Source organism: Corythoichthys intestinalis, chromosome 11 (genome assembly GCF_030265065.1).
Source record: "Corythoichthys intestinalis isolate RoL2023-P3 chromosome 11, ASM3026506v1, whole genome shotgun sequence".
In the NCBI taxonomy this organism is placed as follows: domain Eukaryota; kingdom Metazoa; phylum Chordata; class Actinopteri; order Syngnathiformes; family Syngnathidae; genus Corythoichthys; species Corythoichthys intestinalis.
This window is the reverse complement of record NC_080405.1, coordinates 43,617,449-43,633,002: the sequence shown is the minus strand read 5'-3', so window position 1 is coordinate 43,633,002 and position 15,554 is coordinate 43,617,449. Positions and strand designations below refer to the sequence as shown.

The 15,554-nt window shown below is 39.1% G+C and overlaps 1 protein-coding gene across 3 annotated transcripts in view; it reads left to right on the top strand.

Moving 5' to 3' along the window:
- Positions 1-370: 370 nt before the first annotated feature.
- The window catches only part of si:dkeyp-115e12.6 (centromere protein F), a 40,547-nt gene continuing 25,363 nt past the window's right edge, over positions 371-15,554 (top strand). For 2 of the 3 annotated variants that reach the window (XM_057850980.1, XM_057850979.1), the window contains exons 1-7: positions 371-611; positions 6,119-6,298; positions 8,741-8,937; positions 9,000-9,103; positions 13,661-13,722; positions 13,792-14,041; positions 15,294-15,487. In XM_057850980.1, the coding sequence (XP_057706963.1) occupies positions 6,137-6,298; positions 8,741-8,937; positions 9,000-9,103; positions 13,661-13,722; positions 13,792-14,041; positions 15,294-15,487 (969 nt within the window). In that variant the 5' untranslated portion in view covers positions 371-611; positions 6,119-6,136. The remainder of the gene's footprint in view (positions 612-6,118; positions 6,299-8,740; positions 8,938-8,999; positions 9,104-13,660; positions 13,723-13,791; positions 14,042-15,293; positions 15,488-15,554) is intronic. The other variant, XM_057850981.1, reaches the window with a different exon arrangement.

Here is a 15,554-nt window from a genome sequence, read left to right as displayed (position 1 = left end):
ATTAAAAAAGTTTAAATGGGCCATCGGATTCATTCAACAACACGTCCAATCCGGGCTCCACCTGTTGCTGTCCCAAGAAGTCACGCAACGCTTCCACATGAGGCCACTAGAGGCCACCCGAGTCAACGTTTGACTTTTTTTTATTTATTTTTTAAACAATAGAAAATCCTCTCCCAAACGGTTTGTACTTTATACAAATTGCTTTTCAGTCAGTTTTACATAGAATACTAAAAGTATCCTTAAACGTTAAAAAAAAAACATTGACAAAGAAATGTGAGCGATATTGAAATAATATATTATTTTAAAAATTATTTGACTTAAAAAAATATATATATCCTCCCCAGAAAGGGCTTTCCTGCTACGTCACGAGGCCACTCCCCACCTCGTGCCACAAACTCTTGTCGGCTTGTCAGCTGCACGCGACGCTCCCTATCCAGCTCAATTTGTTATCTTGCGTGGGGAAAAAAACAATACGACCAGTCGACAACAAACGGACGGTTATTATCCTGATTTTTGGACTCGAAAGTGCGGGATTTCCCTCGTTTGGAACGTGGCAAGTAGTGCGTGTGTTTTCGGTTGGCGCCCTTTTGTCGACTCCTACAAAGTGAATGGTAAGTAAAGAGCTTCTTTTGTGTTTTTTTTCCACTCCTATGGCAGCTCGTATGGTATAATCACTTTGTTGTCAAAGTGCCAATGATTTAAATGTGATTATTATCTTGGCACTTGTATTAGTGGTCGACAATAACGTCTTGTCATCAGCCTGTTTTGTCACCGACTGATAAAAGCTTGTGATCAGATGTTGAGTTTTATTTTCAATAGAAAAGGTGAAAGATCAGCCGCTTATATATTCCTGCTCTCTAAACACACACACTCACACTTGGTCAGTATAAACGAAGCCGTAAACCTTGATTTTATTGTGGTTAGGGGGTCAATTTTTTCTCATAAAGGAAGGGGGTAAAAGAAGACTGAAGCGAATGATTGATGGATTCATGAAAGGAAGGATGCTAGGGAAGACAAGGATAGCTGAGGTAAGGAATTAAAGGATGATGTGTTATTAGAGTTGGGATGAAAGGGGAACGAAAGGACATCAGTTGGAGGGAGGCTGGGTGCTTTTGAAGAAAAGCTATTAAGAAAGAAATAATAGGGAGCAATAAAGTACAATAGACGACGACAGGGAATACAATGGATGAAATATAGTAGCATCAAAGATATAATAGCTCAATATATTATAATAATACTATAATAACAAATTTCATGACATTCGATATCGATTCTTTGGACAAGGGTATTACAGTTCTACGATTCACAGTTCTAAATTTAAAATAGAGAAAAAACTATAAAGCAATTTAGATGTTTTTGACAATTTTGTTGTTGAAACATTGGTTATCATTGCAATGTATTTAATCTTTGTATAAAAATTGAGTAACTAAAAAACAATTTTGATTCACTGTGCTAAACAAATTGATATATGGGCAGTTGCTATTAGGCATGTGCCAGTATGATTTTCTGACGGTATTATTACCTTAAGCCAAAATATCACGCTTTTACTATATTACGGTATTGCAATTACAGCTCTAAAATGTGTTACTTTGATATATTTGAGTTGAAATATCACGCTTTTACTCTATTACGGTATTGCAATTACAGCTCTAAAATGTGTTACTTTGATATATTTGAGTTGAAAAAATATATATATACTTTTTTCCATGGAACAGGATTTTTCAAAACATACTAGTAAATTGCAACATAAGTATAATGATAAGTTTAAACTATATATATGTACATTTTAAATAAAATTAAAATAAATGCAGTCCTTTAGGTGAGCCTGAACACACAGCCGCAGCTCAACATTATTACCATCAGAACAAAAATAACAATGTTTCATAAAAAGCACATGTGTATGACTCGTATCATGTTTACATTATACCAGTGTTGTTAATAACTGCGGTAGAATATCACGGCGTTACTAATGGCGTTATTTTTTTCAGTAGTGCGTAATCTAATTAATTACTTTTCTCATCTTGGCAACGCCGTTACCGTTACTGAGGATGTAAAGGCGTGCGTTGGTTGAATGACGCGAGAAAAGTGAGAGACACGGTCTCACGGAGAAAGCAGAGCGGGTGTGGGGAGGAAAAAAGGGAGTTGTGACGCCGTTGCAAACGAGATGCTAGGTGGCTCCAATAATACCTAACTGTAGCTGATAGCCTACAAGCTACGCCCACATGATGCTACGGTAGATATCACATTTACATAGAACTAGATACGAAATGACAGACACGGCGGTGTTAGCACATACAGTATATAGAGAACTAGATGCGAAATGATAGACTGGCCGGCATTAGTAAACAGCCGCCAACTTAAAGCAGTAGACTTCTCAGGAAGGCTTTGTTGTAGAGAACCTTCCTAGCGCACCTAAGTAACTTTTTATCTAAAATACTCTTAAATCGGCAAACTCTTGACATGAATATTTTTAAATGATGAAACAGTTTTAAAACGTTCACATGTCGAATTTAGACAGAAGGGAACTAATGCAATAACGGAGCAATTTTAACAACTTTAACGGTTGATTCACAACATTAAATGACTTCCAAACATAGCAAAGATCACTGTTTTTTTTTTTTTTTTCTTTGAATGAAAAAAAAAACATGAAAATGTAACACCAGTTACTTTGCCATGTAACTAAGTACTCTTACATTCAGGTAACTGAGTTACTAACTCAATTACTTTTTGGGAGAAGTAATTTGTAACTAATTACTTTTTAAAAGTAAGATTAACAACACTGCATTATACACACACTCTCTTTCTCAACTCAGACAGTTGCCAGAAAGAAAAGAAAACACCATTTGTCTTACCAACGCTAGACACACTAAACACGCTGGAGTTAACTCTCGAAACTGGTGGGAAACGTTCATGACAGTGTTTACTGACCTTTAATTTTGTATACATGCGAAATCATATATCGGCAGCCACCCTCCACAAACATGTTTTACATATCGTTTGGCCTTCCTCCTCTAACCCGTGGCTGTCTGTAACTTTTCTGTAGCCGAAGTATACCCATACTGGCCATTTAGTTTTCTTCAATGGGGGAAAAAAGTTCAGGAGTTTCACCTCCTCCAGCCATCGTGTAGCACAGCTGACTCGCTGACAATGAGCAACAACCAGTGGGGGAGGGTTGACCCTTGCAGCTGCAAGCAAGGGATTTCTCTATGCATTTTTGGGACATAAAAATAGCTAATACCTTAGGGACGGTATGACGTAAAATTTTTGCATACCATGGTATCCCTTGGATCCGGTAATAGCAAACGGAAACAAATACATATTGTACGGAGTTGTCATTAGCAAGTGGAGTTTAAGCTTTGTCCCACTGTTGACACACACAAAAAAAGAATTGTAAGCAGTTGGGAAAGGAATTTTTGGGAACTAGTGAGGGTCAGTCTCTTCTCTTGTGTGCATCAAAATCCCCTCTTGGGGATGAAAACATTCAGTGCAGTCTGAAATCAATTATTAGCATACGCGTTGTTCCATACTGTATCAACTCAAGGTTGTCATTGTCGCATGTTGCACTTACATTACTTGAGCCTGCTGTATTAACATTGACTGTTTATAAAAAATACTGGATGATGAACATTTGGTGACACCACCAATTGTGTTAGGTGGCCTCCTTTCGCTCCCCACTTTAGGACGCTGTCATGATTGCCGCGAAATCCATCAATTGAGTACAGTACTTTGGCATTGTAAGAAACACCTTAAAGAGCATACGACATGAGAAAAAAAGTCTTAAATAGCCTTATTATGTGAATTAGAATCATATTTTGAGACGATTCGACTATATACAACAATTTAGCAAAGCGCAGATGACGAGAAATTAGTCTTTTAATCTGCCGGTTAGCCACGCCTACCATTATAGGGCTCTAGCGTCCCCAACAGGTGGATGACGTCAGCGGGAGACTGGGCTCATCGGTTTTACTATTCAGCCCATTGAGGGGGAATTATTCAGAACGAGGAAAACGCGACGAAGTGAGCCGCAAAATGTCATTGTTTCAATCTCTCTACTCCAATATTTTTACAGGATATTCTTTTTATCCTAGTATTTTTCCCCAATAGCTAAATAAATGGCTTGAGAAGGACCAGTCAGCCCGTCGAGGGGGAACTATTCACAACTAGGAACACACGACGAAGAGAGCTGCAAAATGTCATTGTTTCTGTCTCTTTACTTCAATATTTTTACAGGATATTCTTTTTATCCGAGTATTTTCCCCAATTGCTAAATAAATGGCATGGTCATGACAAATAATAGTGTTGTGCTAAATGGATATGAAATAATAAAAATGCACTTATTCATGATGTCATGGCAAAATTACTCCATAATGGTCAAAACTGTCGACTTCACCTTTACTGTCGCACCTCCTGAACGATATTTTATGACACCTAAATCTGACATATGTCATTTCCCTTCCCCGGCTTCGGAGAATGTAAACAAACCAAGAGGCGTGACAGCTAGCCGACATGCTAACCCAAACCGAGTGATGTTTCAAAGTCTTCGAAGCGGAAAATCACACATAACTAGCCCGGATTATTTGACATGATGACTGGGTTGTTGATTGTCTTTGCGGATCGGCAAACCGCCCGGCGGAGAACAATTTACAGTTCTTTCCCCGGAGGAGGGCAGCTGCAGTTGTTGTGCAGCTAACATGCAGCTAATGTGCACGAGGAGAGCTTTTTACATGCCTATCAATGATAAAACGTAAGTAGTCCTTTATTTAAAGAAAGTTTGTAGTGTTTACTTTGTAATCACTGTATTAATATTTGACATAATACAAAACAAGATGTTTACTCACTTCCTCGTAAATCCAATGGTCCCACAGTAGTAGGGCTTGGCCAATATCCACGGTGAATGGGAACCTTTCAAAACTCCAAAAAGGCGCACACGCCTCTCCCTCATAAAGCAAGATTTTTCTGCAGCCGTTTGGCTGGCGTGATGCGAAAAATAAACGTATTAATCCGCAAAATCAGCTGAATCCTTAGTCCTCATACACAACAGTACGGCTGTTTAGTGAAGAGGACGGCTTCACCCATACATGTCACAGCACCCTCCTCCTCAATGCAAGACCGAAGCTGGAAGTCACTCATTTTCGTGGCGCAGGATTAAAAAAACTAAACAAATACAGCGATCGCTTCCACACACATCCAAGCGGTCCATATCATTCAGGAGCATAAAATACCGCGTGTATTATGAAATAAACATGCTTTTTCGTGTCACATGCACTTTAATGTTCGCATTCTTTACTAGGCAGGTGTAAGAGGTCAACAAATCTTGACAGCATAGTCGCTGGAACCAACACCAACGCATCAACGCCTTGACTTAAGGATTTTGATACAAATTTATTCATACCCCATACTATTGTCATAAAGCAATTGTGCCAGCAAGTTTGTGCCAAGCTATAAACACATTTATTTTCATTGTGAAATGTTTTGTCTTTCCATTCACTTGAATGCAAATTACTCTCTTTTAAAACCAGCCACCAGTGACACTCTCCTGTATTGCAGGGTTTCAGAACTCTTCCTGGGATTCATTTTCCCATGACAGACGTTGCCCCTTGTGTACTTCTTAAAAATATTTGCATAACTGGTTTGGTCAGGCAATTGTTTACAAATCAGGCATTTCTTCATTCCCGCTTTCGCTTTTTATAAACCTTGTTTAAATGCGTGTTAATGTCCTCCTCCAATGTGAAAGCACATTAGAAAATGTCGGACGTGTCAAAATATGGGATTTGTTTTACAAGTTTTAGTCCCTCAAGTGTTGCGAAACATTGAGTCACAGCTGGCCCTGTAGTGACAACCCAGCAGTGTCTTCCTCGGAGAACAATTCCATGACAACATAACACAACGCGTCGGAAGACATAGCGGGAAGAATTCGCTGTCACAACTTGAGTGGCTTATACGACAGGCATGTACTTCCTGATTCTGCATCGCCTTATTGAACCCTAACAGCTGACAGTCATGGCTCCGGGGACTAACTAATTCCTAGTGATCGAGAGGGAGGGACTAAATTCACTAAGCCTGTGCTTTTCAAATAAGACGGGGCTAAAAAATATTGTCCTTTTCGGCTCGGTGTCAGGCCTAAGCAGAGCAAGCAATGAACTGGGCTGAGGAGGACTGGATGGTGGGTCTGTCAGGACGGGTTCTGCAAAAGGTGAAAGAACTTCAGGCCCACCAGGATCGTCTGTGCAGAGAGAACAAGCAAAAGCAGCTACAACTGGATAACATCCACATCAGCCATGACAAGCAAAGTCTGAAGGTACATGCAGGTTAAGCATTTCCCAATGCATAAATGAGTATGAAAGTAACAACACTTAAACATGAAATTTAAAAGTGCTTTTCAGAGTAACCATCTGCCAGAATACTAGGAGTGGGAACCTCTTGGTACCTCTTGATACGATTTGCGATACAAAGCTAACGATAACGATGATCTGACGATATGGCGATACAATTATCGATACATTGGTCAGGACACCATTCTAGGATATTATACAAACAACTAATAAACAGAAAAACAAGCTTCTGCTGTGGATTGGAATGGGTTTAGACTAGTAGACGTCTAATCCATTTGAACTGGGAGGGCTGGCAGTGAATGAACGTTCATTCGCTGCCATCCCTCCCACTTCAAACGGATTGAACGTCTATGGCGGTCGGTGGCAGCCAATGCCAGGCAATGAGGTCATTTTGGGCCATTTAACGTCATTTACCGGTTGATTTTCAGTTATTTCCTATTGATGTTGGGGTATTTTAGGGGTCTCTTCCTGTTTATTTTATTACAATTTACGATACAAAGCTCACCATTACGATGATCTGACGATATGGCGGTACAACGCTTATCGATACATTTGTAGAATATCCTAGAATGATTTTCTGACCAACAACTAATAAAGAGTAAAGCAAGCTTCTGCTGTGAATTGGAATGAGTTTATCACTAGTAGACGTCCAATCCATTTGAAATGGGAGGGTGGCAGCGAATGAACATTCGTGCATTCGCTGCCATCCCTCCCACTTCAAACGGACTGAACATCTCTGGCCATTAGTGGCAGCAAATGCTAGGCAATGAAGTAATTCAGATCATGACCTTATTGATTTTCAGTCACTTCCTAAATTGATTTTGATTTTTGAATGTCTGTGGCCGTCAATGGCAGCCAATGCCAGGCAATGAGGTCATTTTGGGACATTTAACGTCATTTACCTGTTGATTTTCAGTTATTTCCTATTGATGTTTGGGTATTTTAGGGGTCTGTTCCTGTTTATTTTGAGTTACAGAACAGGAAATGACCTGTAATCACCCAAATGAATAGGCAGTGACTTAAACTCAACAGGAAATGACCTGTAAATGCCCTAAAATGAACAGCAAGGACCTGTAAATGCCCTGAAAATCGGACAGAATGAATGTGAGTGCTCTGGTTTCGAATGAACGAACATTCCCAGTCTAAATGAATTGGGCATCGAGCACCGTCAATGCAGCCTTAGCGTTAACTGAGACACTATTATGGTTGAAGATTTTGGTATTAACTCGTTGGTTCATTTTTATTTTATTTTTTTAGACATTGACACCTTTTTTAAACAATATCTCGATTCTTGGCAGGAGCATATCGATAACCTTTTGAGATACGAAGCATCACGATTAGAGATGACAATCGATCGGGTCCGATCACGTCATTTTCAAAGTATCGGAATCGGCAAAAAAATATCGGCCATGCCTTTTTTTTAATATATACTATATTTTTAAATTAAATCGTTTTCTAATTGTATTTAACGTTTCAAACATAATATGTTACACTCATCCAAAGTCTTTAGTTTTGGCTTAAGGTAGGGTTATCAAATTTATCCCGATAATTGCGGTAATTAATTTTTTAAAAAATGTATCACGTTAAATATTTAACGCAATTAATGCATTTGCTACACGACCCACTCACGCATTGTCGCGCCCAATCTGTAATGGCGCCGTTTTACCTATATAGAGAGATAAAAGGCAGCGTAAAATGAGTAGAGTGAATTTTGGCAGCCTTTGGAGCCTTTTTTAATTGGCTAAAGCCTTACAATCCCTCTCCCTATGATTAGAAATATCGTGGGAAGCAATGTGGGGAAGCAAGGTAGCAATTGATCTTTTTCTTAACGCAGAGAAGATATATCAATTGGTAGCACTACGCACAGTCATGGTTCACTTCCCATCATGCATTTGGGCACGGCTACAGTATCATTTACTGAAAGCTCAACAAATACACTAGATGGCAATATTTAGTCACAATATACAAAGTCACAAGTCTTTCTATCCATGGATTCCTCTCACAGAAAGAATGTTAATAATGTAAATGCCATCTTGATGATTTATCGTCATAATAAACAAATACAGTACTTATGTACTGTATGTTGAATGTATATATTCGTCCGAGTTTTATTCATTTTTTTCTTAATGCGTTGCCCAAATGTATATGATCGGGAAAAAAATATCCGGAATGTTTGGAATTGAATCGGGAGCAAAAAAAAGCTATCGGATCGGGAATTATCGGTATCGGCAGATACTCAAACTAAAACGATCGGATCGGGAGCAAAAAAATATGATCGGAACAACCATAATCACGATATATCACCATTTCGATATTTTGTCACATCCCTAAGAATACCCATGCTTGATCTTGAAAAACCATTCTTTTTACAAGGGCGGAAAATAAAAGCTTATCATCTCTTTCTCAAGTACGAGGAGGTGCGTGGCGAGCTCCAGGCTGTGCGCAAGGAGCTTCAGAGCGTCCGGGAGGAGGCCCATCTAGCTGTGAATGGCAAGCAGCGCCTAACCCAGGAGCTTCAGACCAAGCAAGCCCAAGTGTGCTCTTTGGAGGGCCAGCTCGATGCCGCTCGGACCCTTAGCAACAAACTCTCACTGGAAGTCAAAAGGTGCAGTGCAAGCGGATCAAGATTTTTTTAGGTGACCTGACAATTATATCTCCTCTTTACAGACTGGAAGCAGAACTAGAGAAGCTCCAGAATGGCAGCCGGTCTGTAGACAACACTCCTTTCTCCACACCCAGCTGGAGTCCGACCTCGTCGTGGAAACACAACGGTAAATCCCTTAAGTCCCGGGTTTTTGGGCTATAAAGAAAGACCAGAAAGGCGTCAAATGACCCCGATACCAAATTTACTACATGGCTTTGTCAAACAATAGACCACTCAAACAAGCAATCAAGCATACAACCCCCTCTACACACTCCTGTATAGTCGCTGCCCAGGTGTGAAGGGGGGGTTTCACTCTGGATAGCTGCAATTAGTATCGTGAATATTTGCAAATCCAGAGCTCCCTTTGCTTTGTCAAACATGGAGGAACATGGAGATGGCCAGTTGCCGTGTTCTACAATTTAATTGACGTGGCAGCTCTGAATGCATATGTGTTGTATCAGGCATGCACCGGAAGGCAAGAGAGACAGGTGGACTTCTTGGTGGGTCTTGCAAAGGAATTAGCTCGCTTTCATGTGGGCGCAAAGAAGGCGCAGAAGGAAAAATTGCTCCGGCAACAACCTCCAACACCTTGCCCCGGGAAAAGGGCGTAGTGTCATATGTCACCACATAAAAAATGTTTTGTTTTGTTTTTTATTACACCGTCCCTTGAACTGTAGCCAAACTGCAGCTTTTGGAAGATGCAAAAAGGTTTTCCGCTCAATTGCCTGCCTGAGCGGTCCACTGTCTGACAAGCAACAACTGTTTTGTCCAACTGGACAAGCCTAATCGGAAGGGGGAGAGAAAATGACCTTAAACTACTGTGGTGATGAAGTGGAATTGCCTGTCGTATGTTTTTGGTGTTTCTGTATATATCTTGGAATTTGTATGCTTATCATTTGTTCCTTTCTGTAAAAGCTTTCCATAAGTAAAATTATTGTGTTGTTGTTGTAAGACATTTTTGACCTTTGAGGACCTTTTAACTAATAACCGATATCCCGATATTGTCCAACTCCAAAAATCTGATACCAATATCAAACTAGTGCTGCAACGATTAATCGATTAACTTGATTGGAAAAAAGCTTCGAATCAATTTTTTGTACTTCGAGTATTCGTTTAATAGTTTTAATGGTTTGCTTTTAAAGTGTTTGCATTTAGTGTCATTGATTTGGGTGGATACACTGCCCTCTAGTGGCAGCAGTGAATATGACATGACTCATTTAACATGGCTGAATCCAGCTACTTCCTGTTAAGACCAACTTAAGATAAGTTTTTGTTTGAGCTAATGTTTTTTAATGCATTCATAATTTACTTAATAAGTATTTTTAGCCGTTTTTTGTGGGAATATGTGAACGATTTGTTAAGAGCGTTGTTAAAAAATGTTAGCATGTTTTAGCATTTACGCTTACGGATTTTTGCTATATAAGTTAGCCAATTTTTCTTTTGTTGTACTTAGATCTTCATTAATTTATTTTTTGATACCATTTGAAGCTAAGCTCAAGTATTTTCTTTTAGTTTGAAATTAAAGTGTATTTCTGCATAGTTTGAAGAAACACTTGGGGAATTTTTTTTGTATTCACATTTAATGCTCCTTTGAAAGTGCAATCTTAGCAAGCCTTTGTTTTACATCTTCAAAAATTTATTCTGCAACGCAGTTAATGTTCCAAATCTGATTACCCAATTATTCTGACTAACTGGTTGATAGATTAATCGACTACTAAAATAATCGATAGCTGCAGCCCTATATCAAACCAATACAGATATATGCGATCATGGACTTTATGGACATATTATGGCTAATTTTATTTTGATGCCCCACTGGATGCTTTAATGATGATAAATGTAACAAATTCAACGTTTTCCCAAATAAAAGTTCTGTGAAAAATAAGAGAACAGTTTTAACTAAAGTTATGAAAAGTTGCCTGTATTGCCCCTAGGGGTGTGACAAAATATCGAAATGGAGATATATTGTGATAATTTGTATCCCAAAAGGTTATCGATATGCTCCTGCCAATAATCGACATATTGTTCTAAAAAGGTGTCAATGTCTAAAAAAAAGAAATAAATAAAAAGGAACCAACAAGTTGCTACCAAAATCTTCCACCATAATAGTGTCTCAGTTAACTCTAAGGCGGCATTGACGGGGCACGACACCCAATCCTTTTAGACTGGGGGGTTTTCAGGGCATTTACTGGTCACTTGCCGTTCATTTTAGGGCATTTATAGGTCATTTCCTGTTGAGTTTGAGTCACTGCAAATTCATTTGGGTGATTCTCAGGTCACTTCCTGTTCTGTAACTCAAAATCAACAAGAAGTGACCCATAAAATACCCCAAAATCAACAGGAAGTAACTGAAGATCAACAGGTAAATGACCTTAAATGGCCCAAAATTACCTCATTGCCTGGAATTGGCTGCCGCTGACGGCCATAGACGTTCAGTCCTTTTGAAGTGGGAGGGATGGCAGCGAATGAACATTTCAAATGGATTGGACGTGTACTAGTAATAAACTCATTCCAATTCACAGCAGAAGCTTGCTTTTCTGTTTATTAGTTGTTGGTCAGTAAATCATTCTAGGATAATCTACAAATGTATCGATAATCGTTGTATCGTCAGATCATCGTTAACGTGAGCTTTGTATCGCAAATTGTATCGTATCGTGAGGTACCAAGAGGTTCCCACTAAGCCTGAACGATATATCGTTTAAACATTGCCATCACGATGTGTGCGTGCGCGATAGTCCCATCGCAAGGACGTGCGATAGTTTTTATTTTTTTAAATCCACATACGCCCTGCTTTCTGCTCTGCGCAGAGCCTCACACGCTCTCTGAACCTCACAGTCACTGCAGCACTTGCTTATTAAAGTTAACGATGCTGGTATCTTTGATCTTGCCAAAGAAGCGGACATCACAACGCAGCAGCTGTCAATCATCGTTTAACTTGTTAAACAGTTTCTGCAAGAAAGCCGCTTTGGAATGAATGTGTCTGTTGGACAGTTATGTTTAAAACTGATCAAAATTAGTACATTTGAAGTGCTTAAAACCATTTAACCCTAACCATTAATATATATACAGAATATACTTTTTTTTTTTTTTTAATCATACTTTGGGGAAAAAGGAAAAGAAAAAGCGGTTTTTCACTTATCGCGGTGGGTTCTGGTCCCCATTAACCGCGAAAAATGAGTCATCCAAAGTCTTTCCAAACAGCTATTCAATGATCTAGTGAAAATTTCTTTTAAAAAAAGAAAATATATATATATATATATATATATATATATATATAATTTTAATATCGCAATTAGGGCTGTCAAAATTATCGCGTTAACGCGCGGTAATTAATTTTTTAAATTAATCACGTTGAAATATTTGACGCAATTAACGCACATGTCCCGCTCAGACAGTATTCTGCCTTTTGGTAAGTTTTACAGCAAGGTTTTTTGTGCTGTCTAACAGCGAACTCTTGTTGTCGCTTTGCGACATGGTTTATTGCTATCTTGCCAGTTCAATATGGCTGCACGACGTCTCGGGCTGACGCCTACGTTGTAATGTTGTGCTTATATGATCCTTGGACAAGATTTGTCCGTAAGTATGGTTGTTGTAAAGAATGTACATATTATGTTAGTAAGCGAAATGTTATATTTTTTGTATGAGACACTTTTTGTTTATGTTTAGTGAACCTGTATAGCGTGCTAAGCTAACGTTGTTGCTGAAGCAATGCTTGTGTACTTTTTTTTGTAGTTTCACTACGGTCTAAAGAGGACAATGGTTTGAGGCCATTTTATTAATAAATCAGATGAAAAAGAAAGAAGTCTGATTATTAAGGCGTCGTTCACTAGCTGTCTAGCTTTGGACAAAGTAGACGCTTCGGAGTGAGGACAGCATAGACAGAATTAAATGACAGTAGAGTGAAATGCCCACTACAGTCCTTATGTACCGTATGTTAAATGTATATATCCATCTTGTGTCTTATCTTTCCATTCCAACAAGTTAATTTACAGTATATATATATAATTACAGAAAAATATGGCATATTTTATCGATGGTTTGAATTGCGATTAATTGCGATTAATTACGATTAATTAATTTTTAAGCTGTAATTAACTCGATTAAAATTTTTAATCGTTTGACAGCCCTAATCTCAATATCATATCGCAAACCCCAAAAAAATCACAGCAAGTTTTTTACAATATCGTTCAGGCCTAGTTCCCACTCCTAATTGCCCACTATATTGTTGAAATCACTCTGCTCACATAACGCACCTGAAGCATCTTAGTTTGGAGACATCTAATGGTCAATAAGCATAACTGCTATGCTAAGATGTGACCAGCCCTTGTACAAAGGCAGAAGGCGTCTACATCAATGTGAATTCAACATGCATATTGGCCCAAAATCGATAATGAAAATCTGATGTCAATATTATCCGTTATAATTTTAAAAGGCTTTTATCGGCCGATATTAATGGGAAGTCGATAACTCTAGTAATGAAGTCATTGTGAGATGAGCGGTCCAATAAAAACAGATTAGAGGTTGAAATCCCAGAGCGCCCCTTCTTTCCCAGGCCCGCCTATAAGCTTTCCCATGGAATTGGATGTCATTCCTCTTCTACTTCACTGTCTTCATTCCTGTTCTGCTTCAACAAATCATTCGTTCTATCGGGGTCTATACCAAATGCTGTGTTTTTGTCCTTCAGGGAGCCGAAAGGATGAGAGGACTTTGCAGCGAGAGGAATCGCATAGCTCACCCCACATCCAGGTAAGTACGAGCATGATATCTCGTGTTTATTTTAGTTGGTTTGCATGAAAACAAAAATCATTGTCTCAGCAGAAGCTCCGGTTCTCCGACTCTTCCGCTGACTCGTCGCCCCGGCAACCAAAGACCCCGCCCCGCAGCAACCCGTCCGACCAATCGGACTCTCTTTTCACTACCTTGGCTGTGTTTCCGTGGGAGCGGGACGACCCCAAGCCAGCGGCCCGGAGAGCCTCTCCGTCTTCTCCCCAGACGCCTGCTGTCGACATCCAGTCAAAGCGGGAGGTGCCTGAGAGGGAGAAGGAACTCTGCACACAAGCAGACAGTGAGTGCTGTTGTAAAAATGTTTCGAATTTCACTCCATATTTAGTCAGTTTAATTTATAGTGTCCTAAAATATAAGCCCCATTTACAGTATAAATTGTAATTTTACAATAAAAACTTCACATAAAAACACACAAAAATTTCACATTTTAGCTGTGAGGACACTTCTGAACTCATTGGCTGTCACTTTACAGCCAGTGCTTTTGAATTGGCAGTCCAAATAATGGATTTTTGTCAATACCAGCCAATGAGCACACACAGGATTGCTTCCATGTTTACCTAAGGTGTGCATGTGTGTGTTTTTGTCATGTTGCAAGCAAGATACTGGTCAGATGAAATCTTCAGCATGTTTTCTCAGTTCAGAAACAGCCCCTATTTCCACGCCGTGTCAGAAATGTTGAACTTGTGTTTAGGGCTGCAGCTATCGAATATTTTACTAGTCGATTCATCGATGGACTAGTTCGAATAATCGAGTAATCGGATAAAGGAACATGAAAAATTAAAATACCCCAGCCGAGCCTAAAACAGTATTCAAAAAAATAAAAAATGAAGATTTATGTACAACAAAAGAACAATTGGCTAACTTACACAGAAAAAATCCGCTAGCTTAAATGCTATAAATTGCTAATTTTTTTTTTTTTTTTTTTTACAATGCTCTTAACAAATGGTTCAGACACAAATTCCCACAAAAAACTGTTAAATATACCTATAAACTAAATCATGAATGCATTAGAAAACATTTGCCCAAACAAAAACTTGGCTAATGTTGGTCTTAACAGGTAGTAGCTGGTTCAGCCATGAGAAATGAGTTACATCATATCCATTGTTGCCACCCAAATAAATAAAACTACATGCAAACACTTTCAAAATAAACCAATACAACGCCACTTTAATTAAACAAATACTTAAAGCAATAAAATTTAGTTTGAATATTTTTTTCTAATCGACTACTCGAGTTAATCGATTAATCGTTGCAGCACTACTCGTGTTACACCTGAATGTTAAACTGGCTGCAACGGCTGTTAAAAAAAAAACTTTTTGTATCGGTGTGCATGGAATGGAATGTAACAATCAAATACCTCATTCACAAGGTTGACACGTCCAATAACATGCTGAGGAATTACTGGTTTGTATTATTTGGTGACGGATCCTGCCCTGTGTAAACACACTTAGCGGACACTTTACTACATATATCTAGTGATGTAATCACTGAGACACCACTGTTTTAATAATTGTCTCTTATCCGTCCACTAGCGACTTTGTCACAAATGCGGTGTCAAATGGCGTCTCTAAAGGACGAGCTGAGCTTGAAGGCCACAACGCTTAAGTCGCTTCAAGACGAAGTGGCGCAGGGCAAGAAGAAGATGGCCGCCACGGAGATCAGTCTGCAGAGAGCACACAACGAGCTTAGCGTCGCGCACACACGTATCAGTCAGGAGAGCGAGCGGGTAATAAGAGATGTGCTACTCATAATGTTATGACTATTTAGTTAATATAACACTATGTTAATAAGCG